General features: G+C 34.5%; 1 protein-coding gene across 1 annotated transcript; it reads right to left on the minus strand.

The window, feature by feature from the left end:
* Positions 1–8,407: 8,407 nt before the first annotated feature.
* Positions 8,408–13,846, minus strand: LOC107468145 (KH domain-containing protein At4g18375). The gene is made up of 8 exons (XM_016087388.3): positions 13,686–13,846; positions 12,583–13,193; positions 11,873–12,364; positions 11,031–11,270; positions 10,686–10,958; positions 9,970–10,025; positions 9,744–9,840; positions 8,408–8,985 (listed from the first exon to the last, which is right to left on the minus strand). Exons 2-8 carry the CDS (start codon positions 13,168–13,170, stop codon positions 8,854–8,856), a joined length of 1,878 nt encoding a protein of 625 aa, XP_015942874.1. The 5' UTR covers positions 13,171–13,193; positions 13,686–13,846; the 3' UTR covers positions 8,408–8,853.
* Between the last annotated feature and the right edge of the window lie 155 nt (positions 13,847–14,001).

Here is a 14,001-nt window from a genome sequence, read left to right on the forward strand (position 1 = left end):
CTTATGATATATTGTGTATATGCAATTGGGTAGCAAAGTGCACCTACTTGTCTGGTTAAAAGCAAATGTGGATGTAGTTATTGATTTAAGGGACAAATTTAAAGCAAATTAAATTGTGACAATATATATGTTGATGACATGTTGTTGCATCTCTTTTTCCCATTTATTTAATTCAACTTGTTGCTGATGTTTCTTGACTTTGTTCCATCACTCTGGATGCAAGTGTAGTGTAGTTACATAAAAAGGTCCTCAATTCTCTCATAGCTTGAGTGTAATAACACACAAAGTGCTAATTCCTAATTGGTTCTATGTTTTAGTCAAGACATTCAACTTGTTTGCTTCTTGCTACTTGCTACTTGCTAATACTATATGTTTATTTGACTCTTCAATTCTTCATAATATTTATAGACTCCAACCAATCCTTAAGGTTGTATTTATTTTTGAAAATCGGACAAGACAAGATATTGAAAATAGGATAAGACAAGACACTGAAAAATAGAGACACAAATTTTTGTATTTTTGTATTCTGTTTGGTGATAAACTAAAACAAATTATGAAAATTCAATTTATTCTTATTTTTTTCATTTAAAAAATTTGAGATGAAAAATATAATAATAAAAAATATAATCATGAAAAATTAATAAGAATAATAAAAAAATAAAAAATAAATTGTGTTCCTTATTAGTGTCTCCGTATCCTTCCTGTCAGGATAGACACAAAATACACTAATTCAGTGTCTCTTGACACATTGTTTCTGTTCATGTCTTCTCTGTCATTCACGATTCTGTATTTCTATGTTCTTGTTTCAGTTTTCTATCTCTGTAAACAAATGCAACCTAAAATCTGTAAACTTTTCTCACCTTTGTATATTCCACCGATTTTGTTTATTTTCTTTTATTTGTATTTTTGTTTTTGGGTACAACATGTTAGACTAATTCAAGTATTGCTAAAGTCATGGGGGTAATAAAACCACTTTATATAATTATATAATATAAATATAAATAAGAAAAGTATAGGTAGTATCTCTCTCTCTCTCTCTCTTAGGATATGAAGAATGGGGTATGAACTTAATTAGCACATACAGCCTTCAATTAGCTTACTTAATCATAACACAATATAATTTATGATTGCTGCTTATTTGCAGGCTATAACTAAAGTCAAATAATCAAATACCTAAAGGAATAAAAGTTAAAAAGACTAAATAAATATATTTTTTAATTAACTTGGAGGAAAGAACTTATAATTTGTTATTACCAAACTTCATTTCAATTTACGTGAGTACTTGACTAATGTTACACTTTTCATTAAAGCTATGGAGTTGATCCATTTCGGTTATATGAAACGGTATCCATGCAAGACAATGTATATTTTGGACTTGCAGTGCTGAGCTGGATCTGATTTCGATCTTAGCCCTCTAACGTGGTTGCAATACACCCTGTTATTATGTAATGAATCTGATCCTCTAATTTTATTTTATTATTTTGACGTCTCCCACCAACCAATAATATATGGATTGAAATCATTAAGACTATGTTATTTGCTATTTTATTATATTTGGTATACAATTATACATACACACAAGTACACATCACAAACAAATGAATAAATTAAAGAATATGCGAGGGAGAATTGAAAAGAATTTGTTTCAGTACAATAAACTAATTAATAAAGCTTTCAATCTTATTGTACCTGTTAAAAGTTAGTAATAAAACTAGCAAATAACTACACTTGTTTTGAAAACTAGTACAGTAAAACAAACTACTTAACTGTACTAATTAAATCACCATTATTACCCTGATTGTTATTTATGAATGGGCGTATGGCAATTGGCAAATGGTAATATTTTAATGAATGCGTATAGCCGTATACGGTATACGTGCGGTATAATATTTTGTAATTTAATAAAATACAGACAGATAATCATTAAGTCCTCAAAATAACTGGGCAAAGCAACTCCTACAGTATATACCATTATTCCTAAACAATGTAATTAATAATGCGAGATTTATTTGATTTGTATCTTAAGTTATTGGGATATCAATTTTTGCTACGTAACCAACAAAGATTCTACCAATTTCTGTCAATTCTTATTTATGACAGTATTTAATAAAAGTATCTTTGTGGATGTGTTTAATAAAAATATCTTTTTTATGATTGTGTCTCCTAGATGTATCTTTATGGATGTGTCTCCTTATACATGTGTCTTCTAATGGAGATGTTTTGATCAAATTGAGAAGATGAAAACAACATAGAGAAAACGCGCTGCAGTGAACGGCGGCAATGCAGATTGCAAGGAAAAGGTGCTGCTGTGTCCTGCAAAGGAGACAATTGTGCATACAAAATGGCCATTGCGGCGACCGCGATTGGTTGCAGAGGGCACCAGCACTGCCCAGAGGATCGTTGGGGTGGAGGCCGCGGCGGCAGCGCAGACGCGAACCACTGCACACATTCCGAGCAGTGCAACCATTGGCGCGACACAACAGCGGTAGCTCCACGGGAAGGGAGTTCCGCGTGGCGGTGAAGACGATGGTGGTGAAGGCTCCACGGTATGATGACGAAGACGACAGGGCGGAGGGGATGCGACGTGGTGAACGCGGAGGCATAATGCGGGTGGCTCTGTGAAGAGCATGCTTGGCACGTCGTGCAGGGACAACAACGGTGGAGGCAGAGGATGCAACGCCGACTGATACCGGGATGAGGGAGAATGCAGGGATGAGTGACGACGACGCAGTTAGGGGTTGTTGAGGAAGAGGATTCGGTGATACCTTCCTGAATTCACGCCGCAGCTCTCCTTGGCGCGGTTATAAATCCTTATAATTCAATTTTTTTATTAATTTAGGTCAATTTAATGCTAATTGTAATTAAAATATAATAATTAATTATTATTGACAATAAATTAACAGATAATATATTGGTACTCTATATTTTTTCTTGGGATATAGTTGTGGTGATGGCCTAAAAACTTGTTAGTATTAAGCATTAGAAATGCATGTTTTGTAACCCATATGGGCACATGGCATGTGCAATAAACATTTTTCTCCATAATTCAAATTTGGATCCAAGAAATTTTTATGAATTAATACTCAAAATGATCTTTGAAATTTGGCTTTCGAAATTTTAATTGATTCAAATTGAACCTCTAAATTTTACGTTAACTCTTTTTCCTATCTCCATAAATACTAAGTTACACGTTGGCAGTTACTAAACCATGTCGTTTTTGTGTTGGTGCCTAATTTAGAGCCGTCGTTTGAGGAATTAAAACACAAATACACCTCAATTTTGATGATCAAAATACTAAAATAGAGAGACTATTATTTTTCATTCTCTCGCATGCATAGTGGTGAGAAATATCAATGTCACTATTGTAGATCTTCGACGAAACTCGATTTAGTCGTTTCTTCATAAATTATTTTCTTGTATGATTTATGCCTTTTATGCTTTTCTTTGTAATTTATGAGGGAACGACTAAATCGAACCTCGAAAATCTACAATAGCAACATTGACCTTTCTCACCACTATATATGTGAGAGAATAAAACAGAAGAAAAGTATCCCTGTTTCCATGTTTTGATCATGAAACTGAGGTGAAATTGTGTTTTAATCTCTTATTGTCTCAAAGAGTATCTTTTTAGTGGGAAAGACATCAACACTAAAACAACGTTATTTAGAAATTGATAGCATATCACTTAACGTTCCAATTAAGTACACTGTAACGAAGATAAGCGAAAGGGCTAACGTGAGTAATCTTGTGAAATTTGGAGATTCAATTTAAATCAATTGAAATTTCGACAACAAAATTAAGATCGAAGTCAAATTTTAGGGATTATTTTGAGTATTCACTCAAAATTTTTACTAACAAAATAGTAGGAACACACGCGCACGTTTTGGCATGTGTGCGTTCATGGCTTATGCTTGATGAACACACTAGTATCTACTACTACCATTTGCTAGTTTTCACGATGATTCATATTTCAGATTTTAATTTCCGTCCGTACTCTTATGAAAGTACAGACACTCAGCATTTACGTCCCCACTACTATACAATCATCTTTGGAACTGAAATTATTATGGTCAACGTAACTCCTAGTTTGTATTTCTTCTACATTCCCACATGTCATTAGATTCATCGTTATATAGTTTAACATTGTTATTTGTGTCACCGTGCAAGTCTTAATTCCATTTTATATAGTTTAATCTCAATGAATTTTAACTCTTTTAAAAAGTATATGCGCACCTTTTCATATAGTTGAAGTCATGTTATATTTACATCTTAGCATTAACTTGCTCTTTATTACTTATTTCATTTAGTATTTGCTCTTTTTTACATTTCAAATGAAATTCACCTGCCATTTAATGTGAATCAGCACGGTATTTAATGTTTTATTTTTACAAAAAAAAAATATTTTTTTATAATGAAGACAACTACTATCTAAGTAGGTCCCTTTGTGAATAGCTCTTGAAACTTGGCTTCTTGCATGAATTCTCATTGGTATGCTTGGAAGTTGGAACTCAAAATATTTATTAGGGGTATTGCGGAGAAAGCTCTTGAGAACTACTATGAGTTAATGACATAATATTGGGATAGAGATTTTAACTGGTAAGGTCATTTAAGCAACCCTCCTTCACCTTCCATCAATTTAGAACTAAAGCTTCCATGAATATTTGACAAGAAAAATGCTTAATTAGTTATCTACATTATATTTGAACATATGGAATGTGGCGTATGCTTTGGAGATGAAATTAATACCCTAGTTTTTATTAAGGTGGAAATTCAGGTGCAGTCGACTTCACGTAAAGTTGATCCTGAGAGCCGTTAGATGATTTAACTGATTTGACTAAATTTTCATCTAACGGCTCTCAGGTATATTTGACTAAATTTTCATCTAATGGCTCTCAGGTATCAACTTCACGTGAAGTCGACTTCACCTGAGTTTTCACCTTTTGTTAAGGTATTACGTCTCAGCTAATTTCTCATGATGCATTATTTAAACCAAACTAATAAGACATTTTGTTGGCGATTTTGTAAAGTTTAAGTCAGAATTAGGCTTAAAGTGACATTCAGTTGGTCAAGTCTAAACTTGAATACAGAGACAGCATCCACTGTCACAAGTAACATGAACACATCGCTTCGTCTCTAAAATATTGGGAAAAAATTAATATTAAGTTGGAAAGGTACAATTTATCCTTTTTTTCACTTTGTAATAACACAATTAAAACAAAATTGACTCATTTTGGACATGGTATATAACTTCATCTGTCACGTTGAACTCTAAATTTATACTTGAAAGGCACTTTTGCACTTGAGAAATGTGGGGAGAGAAACAAATATCCTCCTTACTTATTGAAAATATCCCGGATCAATTGGTAGAAAATGTTCCAAATTTGGACCCTACCAACATTATCTATGAGATAGACTTTTAGTTTTAGGTAAGACAAACAATAAAAAAAGAATTGAAATGGAAAAAACTCTTGATGCAAACACGAGTAGATGTGAGAGCAATTGAAAGTTCCTATCAACGACACAACTCACACAAGGTCCCATAGACCTATAGGACACTAACTTAATGCAATACTACTCCATTAGAAAATGAATAGACAATAGTCATAGTAATAGTAATAGCTGTTTTACATGTGCCATTAAATACACTTTTATTTATGATTAGAAGCTACTACTTCATCTACCTGCCTGCTTGTTTTGGTGTGGTCCAAGTCCTCGTGGATTGGTTAGTGGAAAATTGAAATTGACAAGTTTAAATTTTAGAGAAAGTCATTCTCATAAATATCCCATTCTAGAAAGTAAGTCATATGACGAACATTATATCGATATACAATCACTTTTTCAAGTAAAATCTTCAAATCTTTGTCAAATAAAATTCGGTTCTATAATGGAGACATCCTTCTATTATCTTTTTTGATCCACTAATATGTGGCCTGAATAAAGGAAGAAAAAAGAGAGAAATTTTTCTAACACTATCTAACTATCTATTTTCAGAAGCATAATAATACTGTCATTAGCTCTTCTGAAATACTAAGAAATAGGACGATATGCTCATTAATACACCAACATTTTCTAACTATATTAGTGTTGAGGAGAGACTTAAGACCTGTTTAGTTTCCACTTTTATATTTCAGTTTTTTCTTGTTTATAAAATTTTGAAGGAAAAATATAGTAAAATATAAAAGATACTTTTTCCCCTTTATAAATCCCAAACAAGGGAGGAGGAGGAGGAGGAGGAGAGAATCCAAAAGTGCCTTTTATTTTCTACATCTGTCTTCTCGAATTGTATTTAAATGAACTTAACCGGCCAAAGTGACATCATCATGCAACCTTTCTACTACTACTGTGCAGAAAACAGACCTAATGGATACCTGATTCTGCTTTGTTAACAAATAAGTTCAATTTGCATGTTTCTTTTCCTCTTTTGGTTGAACAAATGCAGTGTAACCAAGAAAAGCAAAAACTAATTTACCTTCACAGTTCACAATATTTACAATCTATTCCTGGTTGAAAACAAAACTGAAGAAAGCTGTATGCACAGGAATTTATTAACACTACTTTATAATTTTATATACAATCTAAAAGTAATTTCATATACAAATAGTTACAACAAACAAGATCTCTGGCCTTAAGTTCCCATGAACCATACCCCCTTCATAAAGGAAATATCATCTCCAAGATAAACAAAAATACCTGAAGCGAATGACTATCAATCCAAATTCTATTGAACTACATCAACTTATAACAATGGCTGCAAATTGCAATTGACCTACACCCAATAACCAAATTCAAACTAGACATCCTTTTAATAAGAATGGTGGGGTAATAATAATAAAAACGGATAGTGATCTAGAGTCTATAATACTGAGTTGAGAGGGGGGTATTGTAAACTTAGAATCTATCATAGTCTAGAACAGGGAGGATTTCCCACCTGTATAGTATATCCTTAAGGGTTAAGGCTTTGTTTGGGAGCAGTGGCCGGAAGGGCAAGGTAAGGAGGGAGTGGCAGGGACAAGTGGGTGCTTAGATATGGAGGCACTGCAGTCCCTTGTCTTCATGGAGCTCCCAAATAGGAGAAGGGCTTTCTCACCCACTCCTTCCCTTTTCTCAGTGCCATTAAGGGCTCGACTCCCACCTCAGAAGAACTCCCAAACATACATGAAAAGGATTGGGAAAAGAAATAAAAAACATTACATGTCAGCATAACTTTGCTGACATGAGAATAGGGAGAGTTTATGAAACAAAATCTAGAAACTACACTAGCACAAAATGAAGAAACTAAATATACTGACAATTTGCTAGGAAAGGTGAAGTTTAATGTCACTGTAATCATCGGAAAGAGCAGTGCTACACTGCCTCGATTCATTGGCGGACACCCATGGCAAAGATAATAATTGTAGAGAGAAACATAACAATCTTACTTAAACCACTCATAACCTGCCAACTTAGTTGGATTATTATATTTCCGGAGGGATTTCTGGCTTTGTATGATTTTCCCATTGAAAAATATCTAGCTGATTACTAATTATGTAAAGAAAGCTAGACAGCGCTCTGCGACGATGAAAAGGAAAGGAAGTCTTGAGCACACTGGTCTTATTGTAGATTTTGAACATAGCAGCAGAAAAACTGGATGAGTGAATCTTTCTCAAGAGAAGATCTGAGTACCGATATATAGTAGATTGACAATCGAAAGAGGATGATTTAATCCTATGGCATGTGATGGTGATTATTCATACTAGTCAAAAAGCAATATCTGAGAAATAAGCAGATACCTTAAGGATAGGAAAGAATCTATTCCCTACAAATTTAGTTACCACTAGGAAAATCACTGAAATTTAGATAGGATATTCTCTAGGTCACCAAAATTTGATTAACCATATAATCCAAGTTCATCTGAGATAATAAATGCTAAGTTGCAAACAGGATAGTAGATAAGCCACAGGCAACAGAGATAAAGAGTCAAGATCATAAAATGAATTTAATTCGATAAAATTAGGAAATTCACTGATATCATTTTAAACACATTGGATCAGTTATGAGCTGCCTCAATAAAATGCAGCAGAAACAAAGTATCTTCTTGTGAGCGGCATCCGGCACATGACAACTAAGGTGAAAACTGAAAAGCACGAATACAAGCTCTACAAAATAAATTCTAATGGTTTTTCAGATAATAGGTAAACAACGGAGTGTGCTCAGTGTGATAACAAGCACAACCAGAAGCCGGAAGTCAAGCAAAAAATGTATGATCATATATAGTTGCAAAAACCATTACGTTAGGATTACAAGATATGGAAAATACTAGCAGAGGGAAGAAAATGATCCAGAGTTATCTGCATTATTCTCTAATTCATGAGGCAATTTTCCAACTTCTGATCAAAGTACTTGCAGAGCAAGAGTTAGAAAAAGGAGATTACCAGAGAATCTGCATTTTATTAGCATCATTAGGAGAAACACTTCCAGCAAGAAACAAGAATAAGAGGTTGATCCAGCAGAACAAAGTAAACATCAACCCTTTATGGTTTCCCCTGACAATAGTTTATGGGGATGGTCTCACACTGGTCAACAGAAATACAGCATGAATGGATAGAAAGATCCTAAATTACTATGACAAGAGCGCAGAAGAAGAATAGATTAAGAAAAAGAAATGAAAGGAAGTATAGCTCCTACATACAGACCTAGCCATGGATACTCCAGCAGAATCTTGCTAGTTAATGTTATGGAAGAAACAGGAGTTCAGCAAAAGAACCCTATAGAATATTCTATTCCAGACCAAAGATACAAGAACTATGGACAGGAACCTGGACATGCTTCAGGATTAATTTTTCATCTTAAAACACCAGAAATAACTCCATCAGGTTATGTGGCCATTATAAATGCCTGGATCAAGTTTTCAGCTGCATGTTTTTGTTCCGGTGTACCCGATATAAGAGCTATACGATCACCTCGGGAAGATTTGGTTTCAGAAATCTCTACTGTTGCTCCAGAAATCTGGATTAAAGGAAATAGACATAAAATACACATTCAATGAAGCATATTGGCACCAGTTGCTAAGATATTCAGGTACAATGGGTACGGAAGCACAAAGAAATTGGTATTCAATACTAAATGCTAATATGATAGTGAGTGACAGTGAGAGTATGAACATCTTATGGTCCATCAGATGTGTGACAAAAAATATGAGAAATCTTGATAAATTTTCCATTTAGTTTCTGCACAAGTAATTGCTTCCTTCTTACGAAAACTCAATACTCACTTAATATGGTGAAACTCAGTTTCTTAATTTTACATTCTTGCAAGTTGGACCGACATGATACAGCATATATATGACAATGTAATGGAATCTGCCACTAAGATAAGTATAGAAAGAGAAATGCTATGTGAACAAGTTATTTTTGTAATCAAGTCCAACCAAGACTTTTCTTCTTCTTATGCCTTTCCTCCTCCTCCTTCAACTAAAATTTTTGGTTATCAATCCTTAAACTATTGGATCACCTTGGTTGAACTTAATTACCAAAATGACTTGGTCATGTAGACCGGTATAGAAATATGAATTTTTATACGAGGCATCTTCATTGAATAAAGAATAAATGAAAATAGCAAAATTAAATCCTACGATGATAAACCTTGCAACATCACATGCCAACCCCTTTGTATGACAGATAATATAGAAATGCATCTTTCAAAACAATAATTACTTCACTGAAACATTCAGTGAAAGAAAATGAATTCAGAGCTGGAGAACAAACCTTCCTAATATTAGCTATATTTGCCCCTCCTCTACCTAACACTTTGCTTACAGCATTAGCTGGGACCAACATCTCCATAGTTGATGAAGGAGGCAAACTGAGTATAACAAATGAAGGCGCAGAAACATGATTTGAAAAGAATTAATCAGATTAACATAAAAAGGGGAGTAACGTAGTTGCAAAGTATAAAAATGTATGTAGAACATTGATAAAACTATATACTAACCCTCCATATAGCTTGTAGCCATACGAAGACATAGATCCATAGCCATTTTCTCCCATCTATTACAATGAAGCAAACAATACATGATGCTAGTGGCCTACATTTAAGAACTAAAAATAGAGAGTGGATATTTAACAATAGACAGAAGAAGAATACAGAATGAATTTAATGCAGCTGCCAACTTCTTGTACTAGAAAAGAGAACACAGTACAGGTGGAAAGGATGTGTTGAATAAAAGGAACAGCTCTAAGAACAAAAGAGAAGAGAATGCTGAAATTAATCAGCACTCGCTACATCAACTTCACTATATATTCATATCATCATAACATAATATTTTAATCCAGATATACCATCCCAGCACATGACCAAGGAGCTATAAAATTTAAAAACAATGGTAAAATACACTAAATTTTAGCAGAACCAATAAATCAAGGTCACTATCTAGTGTCCATAATATAATAATTTTCTCCAGAGAATAGAATCCATTATCATATACATTGGAAATAAATTGTCTCAATCTTAAGAAACTAATAAAACAAATACATTTCACCATTAAAAAAATGACAAACAAATAAATAAAGATTTGTGAGATATTTGATATCATAAGCAGTAAAGTACCAATAAATGATAACTAATTTTAGCCATACATTGAACCAATAACTTCAAATCAGAAGCATATATGATATGATATTGAATTTTAAAATAGCAGCAAAACATACCGAATAAGATCCAAAACCATGCAGGCTGCTGGAAGAAAGCATGTTTAGCCCAGTTCCACTTTCAGTCCTCTGATCATAAGCCAATGGAGCAGGGACATCAGGAACTGGAGGGATGACAGATCTCACTGGAAGAACAGAACCACCTGAATAAAACGATTCAGAACCTATAGGGGGAGGATTACGGCCAGTGTCCCTTTCTTTCAATACATCATCCCGCAGTCTTAGTACAATCTGGATTAGTGCATCTCTCACACAATCAACTCCACCAACCACCTAAAGAGAACATTGAATAAACACATACACAAAGTAGACAAGAAAACTTATTAAACAAAAAAGAATTCAAACCTCAACAAGTTCGTCATTCACATCAGCAATTTTAGGCTTATTGCTTTTCGAGATTCGAATATCTGCTCTAGTCCGCTTCCGAATTTCGTTTATGATTGAGCCACTTTTCCCAATAATACATCCTATAACTTTGGATGGAACTAGGAGCCGGATTGAAACTGGGGTGTCATCTTCATCATTTATTGTCCCTTGCAGAAGCAAAACAGCTTCCACTGCCATGGATTTCAGATCACTTGATGACTACAAAATACAAATCATACTGCATGACTATTTACTCATTTTATTATACGAAACAACAGCTCACAAACATATAATGGGAAAACCTACTGCACGCAGAGTACTTAGGTATCAACAAACTCCAACAACTGGTAAACCAAACACGAAATCGATCATGAAATTCAATGATTTGGAGCAGCTTTCATGTCAAACATGCAACTCCTCAACTCAATACCCATGTCTAATGTGATTTTTCCTTTTTCTCATACTAACATATACATTTGGAAATTGAACTTATAAAAATGAACAAATAAAACATTGATAATACGCAAAAGTCTAAGCGTTTCCATGCAAATAAGATAGAGGAGTGCTAGGGGGCCAGCAACTTTTGTGTTTTGTAACCATCAATTGGCTATCAATAGTGTTTTTAATGGTGTGAGATTACATCCAATGGTGGGAGATCACTCACTTTTCTTTTGATGGTTAAGTGCTGGCCACAAAACACAAAAGTTGCTGGCCCCCTAGACTTTCTCAATAGGGATATATCAAAGACTCTACCATGTTTAATACATCTCAGTGAAAATGCTCAATCATTGAAACAAGTGGAAGAAGCCGATATAGTATACCTCTATTGCAGTTATAGTGATTAAACACTCATCGTAACGAGCCTTGGAATCATCAACCTCGATACGAGCACCACTAGCCTGCCTTATATTTTTAATTATACTCCCTCCCTTCCCGATGACACATCCAATCTTGTCAGAGGGGCATAACATTCTAACAATCAATTCCTCAGATTGTGAACCACCAGGATCAGAAACGGCTGGAAGTGTAGATGAGTACAGAGACCATGCATTTCCTGAATCAGCATAACCTTGCAGATCATGTACATTTGTTGCACCTAGGATTTGAGGAACAGGTCTAGGTGGGATAATAGGATCTGAAGTTGGGTATAGTCTGCCAGGTGGATAAATTGGAATGTCTGAAGGAATAATAAGGCTAGGAGGGACTTCTGGTACTGTCGTGTCAAGAGGGATGTCCTCCTTTGGAGAGAACTTGTACATAATAGAAGAAACTGCAAACAATGCTCTTTTAACAGCTTCTGATTCACCAGTAATCTACTCACAATGGGGTAAATGAATGTAGTAAGGCCAAAAAGTAACGTAAAAGTTCACTGCAAAAGAATTTGTTTTAATAGCTAAATAAAATATCCACGTTGAAATGTCATTCAACATATAGAAATTGTAAGATCCCAAAGCTAAAGTACTAAGAATGTTTAACGGATCAGCAAAGAAAACTGTTAAGGTAAGCTACTAAAAATATTAAATGTACCAACCAACACAAAATTGTCAAAGTCCATAGCACATGAGTGTGCCGGATTGGCCCTATCCTTTGCAATAACCTTGATATTTGTCCTTGTCTTTACCCTCAATTTTTTAATGGTAGCCCCAGCCTTACCAATGATATTTGCAGACTGGCTTGATGGAACAAGGATTTGGCATTCTTCCTTATCCTTCTGTTTCTTTTCAGAATCTCCGACGGCTTCCATGGCATTTGAAATGACAGAATGAACCTTGAGAAGAGCATCTTGGGCAGCACATAAAGGCTGCATATTATTGAGCTCATCATCAACCTCAAATTCTTCCTTCTGCTTAACATAGCAGTAAATTGTTATAACCCGGTCCTTGGCACCTGGAAATGGATCCACCACCTTGACTTTTGCCCTAGACTCTTGCCTTATTGTATTGATGACTTTTCCATTCTTACCAATGACATTCCCAATAACTCCATCTGGACACAGTATTCTATAGATAATCAATTCATCATTTCCCCTTTCAACTTTGTCATTCAGACGCCGCTTTTGATTCTTCCCGTTTCCATCATGGTCCCTTTGATTGCGATATCGTTTCCCAGTCTCCCCCATTTTACAAACCACCGGTAAGACTCCTGGGAGAAAAAAGCCAAGTAAATAAATACTGCAACTTTCTTTCACCAAACTTCTTCTCCCATGCCACCCTTGTGACAACAATCTTAAATGAAAGAATAATCCAACTAATTAAACAGATTTACATAGATAAGTAAAGGTATTAAAATATGATTCACCGCAGGATGAGCCTGCAACACCAACATATAAATTATTCTAATTATATTTAAATTGAAAACAAGCAAAGCTGAAAATGTGGAAATTAGTGGTGTATAGTAAATATCACTCTTTGAGTGGAGTGAAGAGAATCCAACATTTTATGCTATGATTGGGGCCGGGGGTGTAATCGTATGAAAAGAACCAATTACAGATTGAGAGAGCATAATTCAACACCAGCTTAAGAAAAGAGAAAGGGTATAAGATGGCGTGTTAAATGGGGAAGGAACCTCACATAAAAAGGAAAAGAGCTAAGAAAAATTGAAGTTTGTGAAACCAAAAGTAAGAGACTTGTGTACCTGATTAATAGATATAAGATAAGATGATGAAGAAGAAGCGAAGCTAGTTGAAGCCCTGATGTTTCGAATTTCGCCGAGAAACGCACTCGATTTCTTGTTTCCCTGAGAATCTCTCTAGGAGGCAGGGCAGGATCTATTCACCTTTTCTTCCTCCTTTATTTTGTTGTTTTCCTATAATACCCCGCTCGGTAGTTCTAATCATTATTAATTAATCCATTTTTTGGTTTTATATGTTTTTCAATTAATTACTTAAAATTCGGATAAAATATAATTTTTATCCTTTAAACTTAGCAAAAATTTTAAAAATACTTCTAAA

Source organism: Arachis duranensis, chromosome 10 (assembly GCF_000817695.3).
Source record: "Arachis duranensis cultivar V14167 chromosome 10, aradu.V14167.gnm2.J7QH, whole genome shotgun sequence".
NCBI classification, from domain to species: Eukaryota; Viridiplantae; Streptophyta; class Magnoliopsida; order Fabales; family Fabaceae; genus Arachis; species Arachis duranensis.

Bases quoted from the DNA above. Each gene is read 5' to 3' on its own strand.
- LOC107468145 (XM_016087388.3), bottom strand. From the start codon at position 13,170: ATGGGGGAGACTGGGAAACGATATCGCAATCAAAGGGACCATGATGGA. The intron at 10,959-11,030 runs GTTTGAATTCTT...TGTTCTCTTTAG, and splicing joins TGAATGACGAACTTGTTGAG to GTGGTTGGTGGAGTTGATTG. The intron at 9,841-9,969 runs GTTAGTATATAG...TGTTATACTCAG, and splicing joins GGCTACAAGCTATATGGAGG to TTTGCCTCCTTCATCAACTA.